Source organism: Mus caroli, chromosome 10 (assembly GCF_900094665.2).
Source record: "Mus caroli chromosome 10, CAROLI_EIJ_v1.1, whole genome shotgun sequence".
NCBI lineage: Eukaryota > Metazoa > Chordata > Mammalia > Rodentia > Muridae > Mus > Mus caroli.
Window position 1 is genome coordinate 103,879,443 of NC_034579.1, and position 17,001 is coordinate 103,896,443.

General features: G+C 41.1%; 2 protein-coding genes across 4 annotated transcripts in view; one reads left to right on the forward strand and one right to left on the reverse strand.

The window, feature by feature from the left end:
- Csrp2 (cysteine and glycine rich protein 2) overlaps positions 1-5,368 on the forward strand; it is a 19,529-nt gene extending 14,161 nt beyond the window's left edge. The window contains exons 3-6 of the mRNA XM_021174394.2: positions 1,257-1,425; positions 3,728-3,857; positions 4,496-4,589; positions 5,065-5,368. Of these exons, the coding sequence (XP_021030053.1) occupies positions 1,257-1,425; positions 3,728-3,857; positions 4,496-4,589; positions 5,065-5,141 (470 nt within the window). The 3' untranslated portion in view covers positions 5,142-5,368. The remainder of the gene's footprint in view (positions 1-1,256; positions 1,426-3,727; positions 3,858-4,495; positions 4,590-5,064) is intronic.
- Positions 5,369-7,419: 2,051 nt separating this feature from the next.
- Positions 7,420-17,001, reverse strand: part of Zdhhc17 (zinc finger DHHC-type containing 17) — a 62,400-nt gene continuing 52,818 nt past the window's right edge. For 2 of the 3 annotated variants that reach the window (XM_021173832.2, XM_029482495.1), the window contains exons 11-17: positions 16,534-16,658; positions 15,607-15,669; positions 14,059-14,152; positions 13,146-13,229; positions 12,009-12,166; positions 11,309-11,403; positions 7,597-10,366 (exon numbers count right to left, since the gene is read on the reverse strand). In XM_021173832.2, coding sequence (XP_021029491.1) covers positions 10,228-10,366; positions 11,309-11,403; positions 12,009-12,166; positions 13,146-13,229; positions 14,059-14,152; positions 15,607-15,669; positions 16,534-16,658 — 758 coding nt within the window. In that variant the 3' untranslated portion in view covers positions 7,597-10,227. Of the gene's footprint in view, positions 10,367-11,308; positions 11,404-12,008; positions 12,167-13,145; positions 13,230-14,058; positions 14,153-15,606; positions 15,670-16,533; positions 16,659-17,001 lie in introns of all 3 variants that reach the window. The other variant, XM_029482494.1, reaches the window with a different exon arrangement.

The window sequence follows — 17,001 nt, forward strand, 5'->3', positions numbered from 1 at the left end:
GTTGCAGATCCCTTTAGCTCCTTGGGTATTTTCTCTAGCTCCTCCATTGGGGGCCCTGTGATCCATCCAATAGCTGACTGTGAGCATCCACTTATGTGTTTGCTAACACACGCTTTTTGAGAACAAATTTTGTCTATGTTTACGCTGTGTTAAGGCCATCTTTAACTGCATTTTAGTATTGAACCTGAAGTTCAGGTCCACAGTAGCTGCCATTTATTCTTCCAGAAAACACTTTCATCTAAGATTGTAGAAGTCCAACATTTAACTTTAAAACCAGCCAGCCAGCTCTTCTGTCTACCTCTGCTCCCTCTTTTTAAGGGGGCATACGTGCTCTCCAGCCGCCCGATGTGCCACCAGTGAGATCCCTCACAATGTTTTCTTTTCTTTTCTTTTTTTTTTTTTTTGTCCCCCTCAAGCCAATTTGAAGTTTTAGAAAGTGAAATAATGTCTGGATAGAGCATGATGACATTTGGCAGTTTTATGAAGTGGGGTCTGTAGAAATGTCTTGTGGTAAGGGATCCATCAAGAAAGAATGCAGTCTCCTTTGAGACAGGCAAAGCAAATGCTGGCCCAAACCACTTGATGAGTTTCAGACCTACTTATCACTGCTGGGAAAGCTGGTGGGGAGACAGAAGGATGGGTTTTCTTCTTTTCATTCTAGACTAGGGATGAAAACTAGAATTTGGGATTTATTTTTACTATTATTATTATTTATTATTATTATTATTTTATCCAGAGGATGCTCTTAGGGGAGAGCGGGTAGCAGAAGCAACTTCCAGGCACTTGGGCACCGCTCTTTGGTTCTTTATCAGGTTGGGATGTAGCAATTTTTGGTGTGACAGGATAGTAGAAAGGATGAGTGTTAAAAGCCGAGAGGAAGGGTTTACAGGCGTTATGAATTGACTCTTAATAGGTGGCACTTCTAAAACTTCCCGCTCTCCTGTCAATAGGCAAGTTCTATATAGCAAAGTTTGAATCTCTGATCTTGAAATTTTGACATTCTTGTGAAGTGGCTACCATCCATACCACAGAGAAAAGCTGCTGAGTTTTCAGGCGGAGTAGGCTGTGCAGACAGATGCTGGCTGGCTCACGGCTTTTGGGAAACCTCAGGATAAACTGTGGGACCGAGACAGCCTTTGTCATTTGGAGGCACCTCTGTTTTAAGTTAAAGATATATATATATATATATATATATATATATATATATATATTCATATTTTAACTATGTTTAAAATCTATCTCCCCTGGGGGCTTAGTGGTTTGCAGGAAAAATTTAGACAGCACAACAGTGGCGATTCATGATGAAGAGATCTACTGCAAATCCTGTTACGGAAAGAAGTATGGACCAAAAGGCTATGGTTATGGCCAGGGCGCTGGCACGCTCAACATGGACCGCGGTGAGAGACTGGGCATCAAGCCAGAGAGGTGAGAGAATGTTTGTTACTCTCTTAAAAGCAGGTAGAACAGCTGGTGTCACTCAGGCACCAGGAGCCTGCATATTTAGTTTAAACTAAGCAAGCAAGATAAAATGTGACCTCTACTAAATACTCATATGATCACTACAACGTTCTGTAACGTCATAATATTGACAGTTTTGTATCGAAAAATCTTAGTAATGAATGCAGGGACTTCTAGCCCTGGTTATATAGCATTTTAACTGATATCAGGAAAACCTAAATCTCAAGGAACGTGACTTACATTAATATCCCATAGCACTCTGGGGATCAAATATCTTGAAATGAGTGTCTGAATTCTGAGATGCTTCTCGTATGCAATTAAGCCGTCCACGGAAAGTCCTTAGTCACTCTTTCCTCAGGAAATTACGATCCTTCAACTTAGAAATTAAAACCATTTCCTGCTTCTGATGATTTGAGGGACAAATGTGAAGCCAGTCTTGAGTTCTGATAACCAAAAGACCAGCGTGTCCTCTGTTCAGGTCACCTAATGCTGCTTTCGTTTCCATGTTCAGGAAGGTCACTTGGAACGTCCTCTATTTCCTTCCTGCTTTCGTCCCTGGTTTTGAAACAGGCTCTCCCTGTGTGGTCCAGAAACAGGCAATCCTACCCCTGGTGGACACTGTTGAAATGCACTGTACCTTTTATATTCTCTTTTAAGTGTATCCCTGATTCCAAAGGGATTTCAGATGTTTCACAATATGCATTACCTGTAAATCTTCCCACCAATGAAAACTAAATTCACAAGACCCCCAAAGTCTGTGTTTGTAGCCAGAACTGGGAAATCGCGGATGACGAAGGGAGCTGCTCTTTCTGCCGTCTCCACCTTTCCCAACAATAAGCGAGCTCTGTGTGCACGCCCTATGTGCAGTGGTAACCCTGTCTGGTCCTTCCGGTTGGGCCCTGTTCTGTTCTTCCTCTGGGGTCAGCTCTAAGGAATTCCTCCTCCCAGAGGTCTGCTTTAGGACTCAAAACCATGGCCTGCCTTTTAATACACAGATTAAAGAGCTCACAAGGGGCTCCTCGAGAGGTAGCACTGAGGCGAGTAATTTATCCCATCAGCAAGATATTTAACATCTGGGATCCCATTTTAAAACCGGTAACATGAAGTATCATAACCTGCGAAGTTGTTAAAAGACCAGGGGGGTTGCGATCTCTGTAAAGTTATTAATGACACACTGGGAATTTTTCTTCTTGGGACTCTAATCTTTTAAGTGTTAGATGTCTGGTTTGTAAGTTTTCAAAGATCATAAGTTTGGGTTGGAAATGATTTGAACATACACCAGTGTTCGAACAACTGAAGAAGCACGCTGTGAATTCATGCTTTGAATCAGACACACACACACACACACACACACACACACACACACGACTCCAAGACAGCAAACTAGCTGTCTTGGAAAACTCCCATGTGACTCAAACACAGAGCAAAGAGAGGTAAAGGGACAGCGAAGTCTTGAAAAATTATTTAATGAAAAACAAAATCAGCATTTCTATATTAAGATTTTGACTTTACTTATATGAATATTTTAACAGGTGTTCTATAGTGTGGAGTTGTCACGCAGTGCACCTGTTGACTTCAGGTTCTGAAATGCCCTCAGCCAAGAGGATGTTTTGCATATTCTAGTGTGACTGCTATTGAATGGGAGAAATCAATCCTGTTAACTATGATTCATTCACCTTCGTAACCCGTCGATAAAAATGCTATATAACCAGTGATAAAAATACCCTCCTGCCACGGGACACTGTAAGGCAGGACAGCAGAGTAACAGGCAGATTTCCAAAAGTATTTCCCATAAAGGAAACAGTTGAGTCACACTTTACCTGCTAAAGATGTAGTCAGCAAAAAAATCTGGAAAACACGCCTTCCTTCCCTAGTTGTGTACGACTTAAAGTCAGCCGATGTGTTTGCCGGTATTTTTTAATGCCAGAATTGCTTACATTTGACTTTGCAGTCTCTGGTGATACACAAAGCTATGATGGAGTTATATTGCTACGTCTATGGGGGAGGGATAACTACATCGGGAAGCTAGGGACATAATACATTCTGTTCACACTCAGAGGGAAAGATATTTAAGTTTCCGGTTCGGCTTGGCTTTTTCTAGTCCTGATGAATCCAGACACAGGTAAAGTTAGACCATCCATGAGCACTTGGTGTGTTTCTTTATTTTTGGCAACTTCTGACACTGCCCCTGGGAGAGCTCCGAAGCTCCTGTTAGCTCAGGAGGAACATCTGGAGACACACTGCCTCATTTTTTTCTCCCTTCCTCCAGTGCTCAACCTCACAGACCTACAACAAATCCAAACACTTCTAAATTTGCCCAGAAATACGGAGGTGCTGAGAAGTGTTCGAGGTGTGGGGATTCTGTGTATGCTGCTGAGAAGATCATTGGAGCTGGGAAGGTAGGGCGCTGTCTCTACGTGGTAACTGTAACACACACTCACACACACACAGGGTGCTGTCTCTAACTGGTAACTGTAATAAACACACACATACATACACAAGCATACATAGACACACACACACACACACTTCCATTTCCCACTTAAGCAGTGTGTTCTAGTTTAAGATTAAGCATTTCCAACAGAATTTCCATTGGAATCATTGATTTCTGGAAGCCATGCTTAACTGTCATGTTTAAAGGACCGTGTTTTCCCTGACAATGCCGAACTGCGAACAATCTGCTGTGGACAGGTTCTGCAGGATAATCAGGGCCAGGACACCAGATGATGGTTAGATATGTGGACTTGGAAAAATTACCACTTATTTCCTTCGAGCTGCTCAATTTTGAGCCAAGAAGGTCGGCAACTTCGAAGGAGCAGACTGGGTTTGTGGCAAGGCCAGAGCCTGCTCCCAGGCAAAAAGCCCTTTACCGGTAGCTAGAAAGGATATGGACAGGAAAGAGGGCCAGCTTTCTAACTGAGCCAAACCGTAGCCTGAGGAGGCTGCTTGTGCACTGGTTTTCCCAGCCACTTGCTGCATCTAGATCATACCAAAGGAAATTGGCCTCTCAATGTCCTAACACAGCTGTCTCTTCCAGCCCTGGCACAAAAACTGTTTCCGGTGTGCCAAGTGTGGGAAGAGCCTGGAATCTACAACTCTGACTGAGAAAGAAGGCGAAATCTACTGTAAAGGTAAAAACTCGGCTGTCTGTTAGTGTCACCAGAGAGGGAGACATCATGCGCTGTTACCTTTTGAAAATGAGACCGACATCTTAGGACAGTGATTACACCCTTCCATTCCTACTGTGTGTGTAAGTCCCACACGGCTGGGGATCTGGCCGAATGGTAAAGCGCTTGCTTATGTAGCACATTCACAAGGCTGAGCGCCACGCTCAGCACGGCCTTCCCAACCTTCTGACTTCCTGCTTTAAGCCAAGCATATGACTATGTGAGGGTGACACACAGAAGGCAGCTGGATTTCACGCCTGCAGCTCATCACAATCCTAACTTGGATGCCGTGGGAATTCCTGGACTCGCTTCAAACAAGGATGCTCATAGCAGAGCCCATTTTATATCTTAAACTGACCTCTGGCAGAGCCTCCAGTTGGCTTTTAAATTCATGGCCATTTGTTAGTGACCTCTGACTAACTCTCCCTTTCCTTTGTAGGGTGCTACGCAAAGAACTTTGGGCCCAAGGGATTTGGCTACGGTCAAGGGGCAGGGGCCCTTGTTCATGCTCAGTAATGGTGTGAACCCAGTAAGCACGACAGAGAATCTCCATTACCAAACTGCAGATGGCGTTTATGGCGCTCACTACTGTGAAACAGCCAGCACTTGGCACTGGGCATCACCGAGCTGCCTGTGGGGGCTGGACCGACAGCGCTGCACTCTCCCACCCACTCACTATCATCTAAGAGCATTCTTTTACATTTGAAATAAAATTTTGGCTTGATTTGGATACCACCTCTTAATTAACCTTTCAGAGGAGCTGTTGTGATTTTTAGATGGTGAGAAGTTATCTGGTTCCTTCCTCCAGTGAAAACCAGTCTCCTGATTTAAAAAAAAAAAAAAAAAAGACTCATATTCTTAAAAAGACAATCAATTCCTTTATGCAGTAGGCTAACATTTGCACTCTGAGAGCTGAAAACATTTTTACTTTTGAGATTTTCATATATATATATATATATATGCAACAAAACACTCTTTTTTGAAGGTGTGCTCACTGGCAGTTTTCCAGGCTTCCACATGCATACACAAATGGGCAGATCTCTTTAGCTGTCAAGATGCTTCGACTCATGGTTGCCAAGCTACAACCATCGCCGCTTCGGCTCCTGGGAGCCAGCAGTTAGCACTGAGCATCTCTTTCCCCTCTGCCCCATTTGAGCTGCTGGTGGTGACTCTTTGTCAGGACAGCTCCCTAGAGTGTAGACGGAAATGATCTACGTTAGTGACACCTGGGGACGAGACTCTGGCTAGAGAGGTGGCTTGGTGACTTTTGGGTCCCCAGTGCCCTGCTGAGCTCCGGTTCAGAGACCCTGTCTCAAAAGTAAGGTGATCAAGTAAGACACCTGATATCAACCTCTGCTACTCACGTGGGGGTAGCAAGGTCCCCACTCCCCACAGGCAGGACCCTAAATAAAGCACTGCTGGAGCCTTGGCTAGTGCACTTTACACAGATGGTTATTACTAAACTGAGCAACGTTCTAGCCGTGCCTAACAAATTTTAAAATCAAAACCAAACAGATAAACTTTTTCCAACTAACTTAACTGAATTATGGAACTGAGTTCGAAATGTTTACACAAGTATCTAGCATGAATAAAAAACAAAAATTACTAGGTATGAAAATAAGGGGGAAACCCATCAATTGCACATTTCTATAATGAGGGTGGGAACTATCAAAAGCCACTAGGACTGGCCAAGATGTGTGGGGGGAAACAAGGGATGGAGGTTAGGTAAACATTTACCCTGCAGGGAAAAACTCAGGAAGTCCTAGAAGCCGTTCAAAACAGAAAGAGCACTCGGTCAACAGTGGGAGTCCTAGAAACCTCGCTACCCATGTGAGGAGCCAGAACTGCCTGACATTTCTTGGGAGGAATATCAGAAGAATGACAGAAATTTCCAAATTTGGTAAACTTGTAAATCTATAGATCCAAGCATTTTGATACTATAAATGCTAATCACTGAGCTCTAAAATAGTGCCTTCTATTAAAACTTCATCAAGGCAGGAGTCGGGTGCATTATCTATCATCACTGCTACCTGGGAAGCAGGGGCCGGCGAACCCATGGCCAGCCCTCAACAGAGCAGAAGCTCTGCATCTCCAGCAAATGGGGAAAAAGCACACATCCAGGTCAGAGGCAAGGGCTTCCTGGGGGTCAGAGCTGGCCTCCTTGAGTTTGTGACTAAGACCAACACTGCATATTCTACTTGCAACTACAGATTTCCTACTTTAAAAGTCAAAGCTATTTGACAGGAAGCAAGCACTTTGTGGCATGAGGGCCGGTTTCCTAATAAGCCCTGTCCCCAGATGTACTGCTTTTTCAGGTATTTCTACAAAGTAGAGCCAGACATCTGCTAGGAAAGACCTACCAATCTGGCAAGGTCAGGGACACGTGACTAACGGCGAGTGGGAGTGCATCACATGATCATGGAGTTCATTGTCTTGAGCAGTTCTGGGTTGAGCATCGACAGTTCTGGAGCCCTTCTATCTCATACCATGAAGGTAATTACGAAATGAATGTTAGTCCAACCTGAAACCACCCAATGATCGTCCCAGCCTCTGAGACCTCAGGAAATGAGACTGGCAACAGGGAAGAGCCTTGCCATAATTTTGCCTTTCAAATTTGCAAAAGAAAATGCTTTTGTTTGCTATGCCTGGCATTTGAAATAACCAGGATCAAAGTTTGGTAGAAATCATTTTGTAAAAATAATGCTTTAGACATACTTACATTCAAAATTCAGATTTCTATTCTTCCTGAGGTCCTTATTAGCTCCATGGAGTCCAAAAATATACTATGGAAAAAGGCTGTCTTTTTACTGCAAAAGATTTCTCCACACTCAGGGAGTCAGAAACTTTAGAACACCAACAGTTTTACTTTTACAAACCCCTATAAATCCTCCCCTCGACTTCAATCCGATCAAAACAGAACTACAGAATCTATATATTACAGTCTTTCTAAGTGAACTGAGCAGACACCACATTTAAGAGTCAATATTTATTTTGATTAATATTTTACAAAATTTTGACAGGTTTAAATTATGTAAGGAGGACTGATTTATTAAACACTTTACAAGTTTTTCTTTCCACAGAGTAACACAGTAAGTAGCTGAATAATACTTGGCACAGTTATAAATAAAGAAAATATAAAACAAAAACATTCATAGCTTAAGTAGGATGCTTCTTTATGCCTAGTATTTAAAATAAACTCCTACAAAACCAACAAAAATATGAATGAAAAAACTCCAAAGAACTTAGTCCCTCCTTCCTAAAGGAATCCAACTGACCAGTAAGAACTCCCCTCCAAGGAACCCTTCAAACACAGCCTGAGAACTGGATTCATCCGGCCCTCCACAAAAGACCTACAGAGTAAGGAAACATGCCACACAGGAGCCTCAAGACCATCTGACAATCCTGTTCCAGACACACGGAGACCCAAACAAACCGTCAGTCTGGAAAGCATCTCCTTGCCAATATCTTCGGTGGAGTTCCACATCTACGGGGGTTTGCCTGCTTTACGGAGAGGCATCTCTTGCACTGAAAGAATACTGTACCACAAAGAAAGACCATGGTAACAACATTCTTACTCAAACGGAGAAAACTGTCCTAGTCTCTAACTGTTGATAAAAATGTATCTGATAAAAATTGCAACTGAGTCTCCATGTGAAGTGACTCGAAATAGAAAATTAAAACAAATCCTAGCATTTTATAAACTTTGAATTTAAAAATTACCTAAAATTTCTCCCCATTAATAGCCAAAACTAGCCGACATTTGTACAGTTGACCAATTTTTTTACATTCTATGACAAAATGGTACAATGCTATTACCACCCCACACCCATCTCTTCCCTTTTCAAAAATAAAGTACATATGCCAATTCTAATATTAAAACCCTCAAGTACAATGAGGGTATTTTGTGGAGGTGACTTAGGGTCACAGAGATTACTATAAAATGGTAGTACTTGGAAACACTGAGCATCAACTATGTACATGTCCGCTGCTCCTCCTCCTAAGGCAGGGCGGGTGGACCACTAGATTGCTTTAATACCTGTAGCCAGCATTTTCCAGGGAATCCTAAGTTTACCTAGCACTGGACATGCAGTGAACTTGCAGGGGCTAGTGCCTATTAACAGCGGTATGGAGCGTCACAAGAAGCTCATTAATATCTATCTCCCTTTGCTTTTTGGTTGGACAAAATGAACTGAGCAGCTGTAAAAACACTAACACATCTAGACACAGAGAAAACTATTTGATAAGTTATTTATATACAGATACACATTCTTTACACTGGTCTAGGATGTCAGTCTGACCCCGCCCCCAGCCCCTCCCACAGGTTGTGAACCAGTTTGCTCCGGCTTGGATGAGGGCTAACCAGAGTCTCCCTGTAAACAATATTCATGGAAGCAGTGGCAAGTCGATCCTGAGGGTGTGGAAACGCTGCAACACAACGTGATCAGTGCATCACATTTAACAGTAAGATCTGCTGAGAAGACTTCAGAAAGGGTTACCAACGTCAAAACATACTCAATATTGGAGAAATTAAAACAACCCTGGGGTGTAAATTCCACTTTCTGATAGGTCATTAAAACAAGAATATTCCATTAGCTTTTCAGTTATTCACATGTGCTATGTACAGAGGTCATGCTCCATCTTTAGCCTAGACGCCATTATTTTGTCTACAATTTATTTCTCAGCTCTGAATTTAAAAAGCATATCCACTTATCTCTATTAATAAAGAATTTTGCATTAGCTTATTTGTTTTGCTTCTTGAAAAAATCCACCTTAACTCTTTAAAAAATTGGGCTGTTTTGCACATGAAATTAAATCCTAATTTATGCTTCACTGGACAGTATCTGCTAGTATACATTCTATGCAGTGTATCATGCACTTAGTAGGGCTTTAAATTTCAACAAAATAGTATGACTTAGTATACTCATGCAAGTGCTTTATTTTCAGACCGTGAGGCCCCAGAGCAGGGTTACTAGAAATTATTTCACTGACCTAGAAATAAGCCAGCATCCCCAGAGCCGGCGGCCACACAAGAACGAGCCGTTTCCATGAACATTATTCCCCGTGCCTTTGGGGACACAGTACAGTAGACCTCTAATAAAACCACATGATTCTCATCACAGTATTTACATGTACATCTAAAATGTACATAATACTAGTCATCAATTTAAGACAATTTTCTTGGAATTAAATGCAACACTATTAAGTACTGCATAATACAATGTAGCTGCATAACATAAATTTAGTTTTAATTATAACGACATTTATCCTCGGTATGCCATCTCTAGTAACAGAATAAGTTCACTTTTTCATGAAAAATGTTATGAGAACAAAACCAAAAAGTCGAGTATGATGTGAATTCAAACATTAAAAACCATGAAAATTCATTTGATGATCTTCTCTTCCTAGGCGTGGCAGTGTGTTCTGTCCATGTTTGCTTTTGTTAATAAAAGTACTGAACAAAGGCTGTCGAGTTCACGGTTAGCCCTACATATAGCATGCTATTGTTCCAAGGATGTGGATTCGAGGGAGAGAGAGACAAGGACAGACGCAATCCTCAGGCACCACTCAGTAACACTGAGTTCCTGGCATCCAGATGCTGCTGCTACACAAGCTGGTACCCAGATCCTGATATTTGGTCATATTCTATAGTGTACTGCCTGGTCCAGTCCACGATAACAGGACGAAAGAGGCCACAGCATCGAAATTCAAAGAAGTCTATAATATTCCTTACACATCCATGGCTAAAGTCAGACCCCAAAAGAAAGGAGAATTCAGTTAGTATGAGTGACTTAATGACTTCTATATACTTTTCAAGTTTAAATTTTTTCTAAGCTTAAAAACTCAGGATGCTTGCAAGAAAGAAGTAACTTATCACTGCAAAATGAATATCCACAGCTCTACCAGCAAGTATTTTCTTCTTTTTAAGATATTACACAATTATACTTTAGAGTGACCCAACTGCTCCTCTTCAGTGTGTATATATTATTTGCTTCTAGAACACACAACAACAACAACAACAAAAACCATGCTTCATCGATCAATGGCACTTTGCCAATTAATCAAACAAGGTCCAAAATAGAGAAAAGAATTAAAAGTGAAAACAATTTATTATACAGTCTAAATTTGACAATGGCCTTTACTAAAATTAACAGACTATATAAGGAATGTCGGGGTGAGCGCTAGAACTTTAAGACTTGAGTGACACTTGGAAAGCAGCCCACTTGACACCTTCTATCTTATAATCAGACCTCTACTGTGAGTCTTCCCTTCTATAAGTATACAGTAGCTAATCATACCACAAATGTTTGAGGGTCAGCAGTAGCCTTATAAAAAACCTGACCTTTAAATATTTCATGTAATTAGTGCACAATCACTTCTAAGCATCAGGTAAGAGACTAGCTTTACAGTATATATTAAGAGTATAACTGTATATTGTGTAATGTGACAGATTCTATATCATAGTTATGATGAATTGACTAATGTACAAACCTTAAACTCAGTAGTAATTAAATCAAGTGTAAGCACAGCTAAAGGAAACATCCCTACTTCAGATGTTGTTCTATAAAAAGCACATATCCCTATGGAGACTACATCCCTTTGATGCATTTACTACTTATGATTGAGTTTGCTTTCTAAGGAAACATTAACAAAGGACAATACTACATTTATAAATATATACATACTTGAATGGGCTTTCAATAGATGTTGTCGTGACTTTAAAGTGCTTGTATCTCCTGGCGTTCATTCTTTCATTTGTAGTAATACCTAAACATGTTATCTAAGAAGGGGAAAGCAGCTCATTATCCTTTCTGAACACTCAATAGAACAAAATTCTCTAGCACAGAAAGCTGTGGTTTTCCACAGACCATCAAGCTACTTCACACAGTATCACTGCTACTGTGAAAGTAGACAATGATATATGAAAGTGTATGTACACACACGTTGCTGAACACTGCACACACTCTGATACGACACTGTGAACAGTCTCCCCCATTGTCTTGGAAAGTAAGTGCCCCATGCCTGTAATCCTAGCAGTCAGAAAGCTTAGGCAGGAAGAACCCCAATTCAGAGTCGGCTGCTCTACAAAGGAATACTGTTCCAAAAAAAAAAAACAAAGAGAAAGAGAAGTTCCGTGAAGGACTTTTAAATAAACACTTTTATAACTTTTATAAGCAAAATTAACAGTCTCACAGTGTAAGTTCAAAATATGTTCCACTGCAAATACCTGAATAAAGAGTAAAAATTCTTCTGAAACTAGAATATGAAAGAAAGGAGGCAGAAAGGAAAAGCAAATACAAAATAGCACTGCTCCTTAGCAAGCCAGAGGGGCTGGAGAGACAAGTGTCACGGTCAGCCTGGTACAGAGGCAGCACTGGCACACACCTGGTACAGCTGGCACATGAGCAGCACTGCCACCCACAGGAAGTGAAACACACTGTTGAGAAACATCCAGAACATCCATGGGGAGCACGTGGCGATCTGAGTTATGTATGTCCAAAACCCATCCTTGGTGTACGTGGTCTCACAGTGAAGGCCCCAGTCTAAATCAGAAGACAGGCGACACATTTACCTTTCCAGTCACCTCATGTGTACGCTGACGACAGTCTAGATTTAACTCATCATATAAACAGCAATTGTTTCTATAATTATATAATCAATATAATAATTGTTTCTATAAGACATCAATAAAAACATACCAGAGCAAAGACTGAGAAAGTGGCTGCCACACTTAAACATTCCTGTCTGGTAAGAATAAACAGTATTAGACTGCTATCTCAGTGCTGTTCCCAGTACTGGCGAAAAGGTCTTCAAATGAGATAAATGATACAAGGCAACTTACAAGTTGGATTTTCTAACACAAAATTGGCAGAGAATTATTAATGGCTTCTGCTGGTAGGAAAGTGTTCCTTGTTAGGTATGTTGACCTAAAAATCAGGTGAGGTTTCTGGACAGAATCGTTTTTCATCTCTTTGGGGACTGTATTGATTACTGTCCTTTGTTTATTGCTATCTCTAGTCTTCCATGCTCAAAGTCACAAGAAGCAGCATCTTCCTCTAAGCTCTTACGGCATCAGGCCCACTGATACAACAAGTGACACCTGATCTTTAAATAGTGACTTCTGAAGCCCGCGACCACAGTCGGGTCGGCAGATTAGTTTAGGTTTATGCAAATTTAACTGTGAGTTCAGTTTCTTAACTGTTTGGTGGGAAAGAGGAGGTAGCACCGCCACTGGATCCACCCCGGCCAGTGGAGCAAGCGTGTGACTATGAACTGTTAGAAACTTTTCAGAGCTTATTAAACCAAGAAAGGATGCTCATATTAAAGGGGGCTCACTGACCATGGTCTGCTTGTACTAGACACTGAATATGTTTGATAAATAGGTAACCTTACTTTTTTTTGTTATGCTTCATTAGATGCCCAAACAATACATTTGTTGTTAAAGGATTAATTAGTTAATACACTAAATGTTAAGTATATAGACATTTCTGTTTTAAGAAGGCAGAAATTAATTGTACTCACAAGAGACACAACCATAGATCATCCAGCAGATCATGAAAAGCAAGAAGAACAGGTAGCCCATAAAGTACCTATGGTTGCCTGCACCTAAAACAACACAGAAGCACGGGCTTTCAGCTGAGAGAAAAGCAACTGATCACACCCCACCAGGAACGCACAAGGCACACGTGTGCTGTGACTTGGACAGTAACCACACAGGTGATGTATTTTGTAAAATGGTTCAAGGAAATTGTTGTAAAACAGTTTTAAAATAAGAATACACTTGTGAGGAGAGCAACAACATTCATCTGTAGAGAAGGGAGTCCCCAAAAGAACACAAACCATAACTGCAGCTTTCAACCCTGCTCTTTAGGTCTGAGGGTCCCATTAAACCTTTCCATCTTCCTTTTATAACCTTGCAACGGATATTTCCAAGAGCTCTTGTCCCACTGCCATGCAGTCTTTGTAAGCACTTCTCTATCTCTATCTCTATCTCTATCTCTATCTCTATCTCTATCTCTATCTCTATCTTTCAGATGGCTGGCTGCACAGTGGCATGGGGAGTGCGACCCCAGCTGCTCTCCCTGCCTCTGAGCGATCTTTACAAATATTACCAACTACTGCGGTACTCTCTCCAGCTCCATGCTTACATGAACAGTATTTGCCTCGTCAGATGGATTCGTTCTTACTTGATGGAGAAAGGAGGACAAAGCAGACATCAGAAAGATGCACTCGAACAATTAAGACTCTTCAGACTGATTTTCACACACACCCATACACGGACATGCACTCAGTGAGCTGCTATACAGACAACAAGAAGTTAATTTAGGGAGCATGCGGGGGGTAAGAATGAACTATCTATTTAATTACTGTTCTTCATCAGTTACCTGAAGTAATTTAAACTAACACACACTTAGAGGTTGCTAACGTAACTTACCTACACAGTTACCCACCCATGGGCAATGGTGATCAAATTTCGCTATACAGCGGTTGCACACACCACAGTGTTTGGACCTCACTGGCTTCCGAATCTAGTAAAAGACAGCGAAGTATTATAAAGACACTGTATATAAGAAAATCAAAGCTAAACATTTATATTGTCAAAATACAACTGGAAAAAGACAGTACTATATTTTTTTAAAGCTATCTCAACATTTTCAAACCAAGGAAACCAAACAAAATTACTGTTCATTTGTTCAAAGCAAAAACTATAGCAACAAAAAAGGTAAAGTACGCCATAATATGAAATCTTAAAACAATTCGTTAATGAGAAAGAAAAGGATGGCCAATGCTATGGAGTAACAACTGGACTCTGAACACCGGTTCTCTGGACTGAGTAGTAGGTGCACAGGAAGTGGCCTACTGCTGTACAAACTCTCCAAAAATAAGAATTAAAGATAAATCTGTTACACTAAATGATTCTTACATACTTAATCCACAGGTTATATACTATTCTGAGGGAGCCAGGACAAAGTAGACTGTAGCTCTTAAACCAACCACAATGATCTGTGGACTAAAGAGAAGGATGAGCTCTTCTTTCTCATAGATGTGACTAAATCTATTAAGGAGGCACAGGAGGCATCAAAACCCTACACCACTTGTAGTACTCGGTTATATTGTCCTTTAGATAACACCACTTCAAAGGAATCTGAGCAACTTGCCAAAAAAAAGTAACAACACAACAACAAAACTGAGTTTAACAAAGACCATGGAGGGGGAGCTGTCTTCTGTCAGGGGTAATTCTCTTTTCTGACAGGAAATGAAAAGGACAGGCACAAACATATTCCAATCATAAATGGAAAACAGAGCTGTCTGTCTAAACCTTCCCACAATCCTAAGTTATGTGAATTATTTTATGTATTTACTATTATGTACTAACAACAAGAAATTAGTTTACCTGCAGTATATAATTTAAATGCCTTTGATGTATGATTTGGAGAATTTTTACATTTGTAGCAATGCTTATACAAATATATAAAAATTAAGTTTAAAATGTCTATCATAAGATAACTAGTTAATTTATAAACACTACTTTCAAGTTTTAATGTATGACTTGATTGAAAAGAACCTCTTTTCAGTTTAGTGATGACATAGTACTCCAAGTTGCACTGACACTTCCAGACAAATACTCAAAGTGTATTTAAGACTATCTGTCTGAAGAATAATTATCGAATTTTCATACCGTGACTTTTAAACTCAAGAAAAAAATTTAAACCATAGCTAAACGGTTTGCTGTTAAGTAGTTGTCGGTTTTCACTGAGTCACATTTTGAAAAGGTAAGGAGGATGAGAATGGTATGAGTGGGACTCTGATGTGCTGTTGGCGTCTGCTACTGGGAACAGGCACAGCCCAGACGCAAACATCCCTCACTGTTTCATCTACCACAGACTACAGGATGTGAGGAGTGCTCTACCCAATACTCCCTCTGTGCTATGATGGCGTCAGCAGGAAGAGGAGAGAAATAAGAGAAGATAATGGATATTACCAAGCAGGTACTGCAGAATATACTGAGGTCCAGACTTCCAGTCTCTGCAAGTTCAACTATCGTCTGTGGATTTAAAAACCAAAACCACCGTTTTACTCAAAACTGAATAATGCTCACCAATTCTTGTTATTACTAGGAACATGCCATTCTTCTCAACCTTTTTAAGTTCACATAAGACCTACGATTACTCGCCTGTGCTATGTCACTACCGTATAGGAACTGAGGACGGTCAGCACAGCAATTTCTATGCAGCCCACCTCAGCAGGGAGCAGACCACAGACTTTGCTAATGTCAGTTCATTGTGGACAGAAATGATTCATTAAGATTTGTTTCCTTTTTAAAAGAGCTTTCTGGTTTTGTTTTCTTATTGTTTCTTGCGATTGGGTCTCCCATAGCCCAGACAGGTCCACTTCCTGGTCCTCCTGCTACTGCCTCCTGGGGGCCAGGGTTACATGTGGCATTTCAGCTAAAACAGCTCTTACTTAACAAATCTGCAACGCCCAGTCCAGTTCCCTACTGACAAAAAACTTCACATACATTTAGCCTAAGTTCCTGTCAAAGGAAAACAATGCCTACACCCGTCATATACTGTGTTTTGGTTACTGGAGTGGGGTATCTGTACTCTCAATTGACTGGGTTTCAAGTTTAGTGGGTAATTTAACAACCATGTCCTTGGGGTGGGTGCTGAGAGATGTTTCAGATATAACATTCACCTCTGAAAAGCAGCAGAGCATCTTTGCAAAGGAGAGAGATGCAGTCACACAGCGTAAAGTGCGCCATCACAAGGGCACCAGGACGGACACCACTTAAAATATGGGCCCGCACAATTCTGCTTGAGCTGTCACCAATTCTAAGAGTTTCTGCCCTTCCCTGACCCTGCTGCAACTACCGAGAAACTGGCGGTTAGTTAGCTGGGTACATCACCACCTTTTTCTTTTGTTCTTCTGTAGCTTTAATAATCCCTGGATCTGATTTCCAAGACTTTCCAAAATTGTAGAAAAGAGCAACGCTGTTGGCAAGGAAGGGGAGGTGGATGAATAGGAAGTTGAGATGTGTCCAAGTTAAGGAATCCGAGACAGCAGTGATAGGCAAGCTCTTACAGGGGGCTATAGTCTACATGCTCTTACCACACAAGAACATCTATCGGCCAAAAGAGTATGTTTTCTAAGTATGATTATACTTTCCCATAATAACCATTTCTAAGTATGCAAGGAAAAAATATGACTTTCTATTAATTCACCTTATATAATACTTTGAAAGTCAGCAAACATTAAAAAAACTTGGAGTCGGGGGTGGTGACGCATGCCTTTAATCCCAGCACTCAGGAGGCAGAGGCAGGCGGATTTCTGAGTTTGAGGCCAGCCTGGTCTACAAAGTGAGTTCCAGGACAGCCAG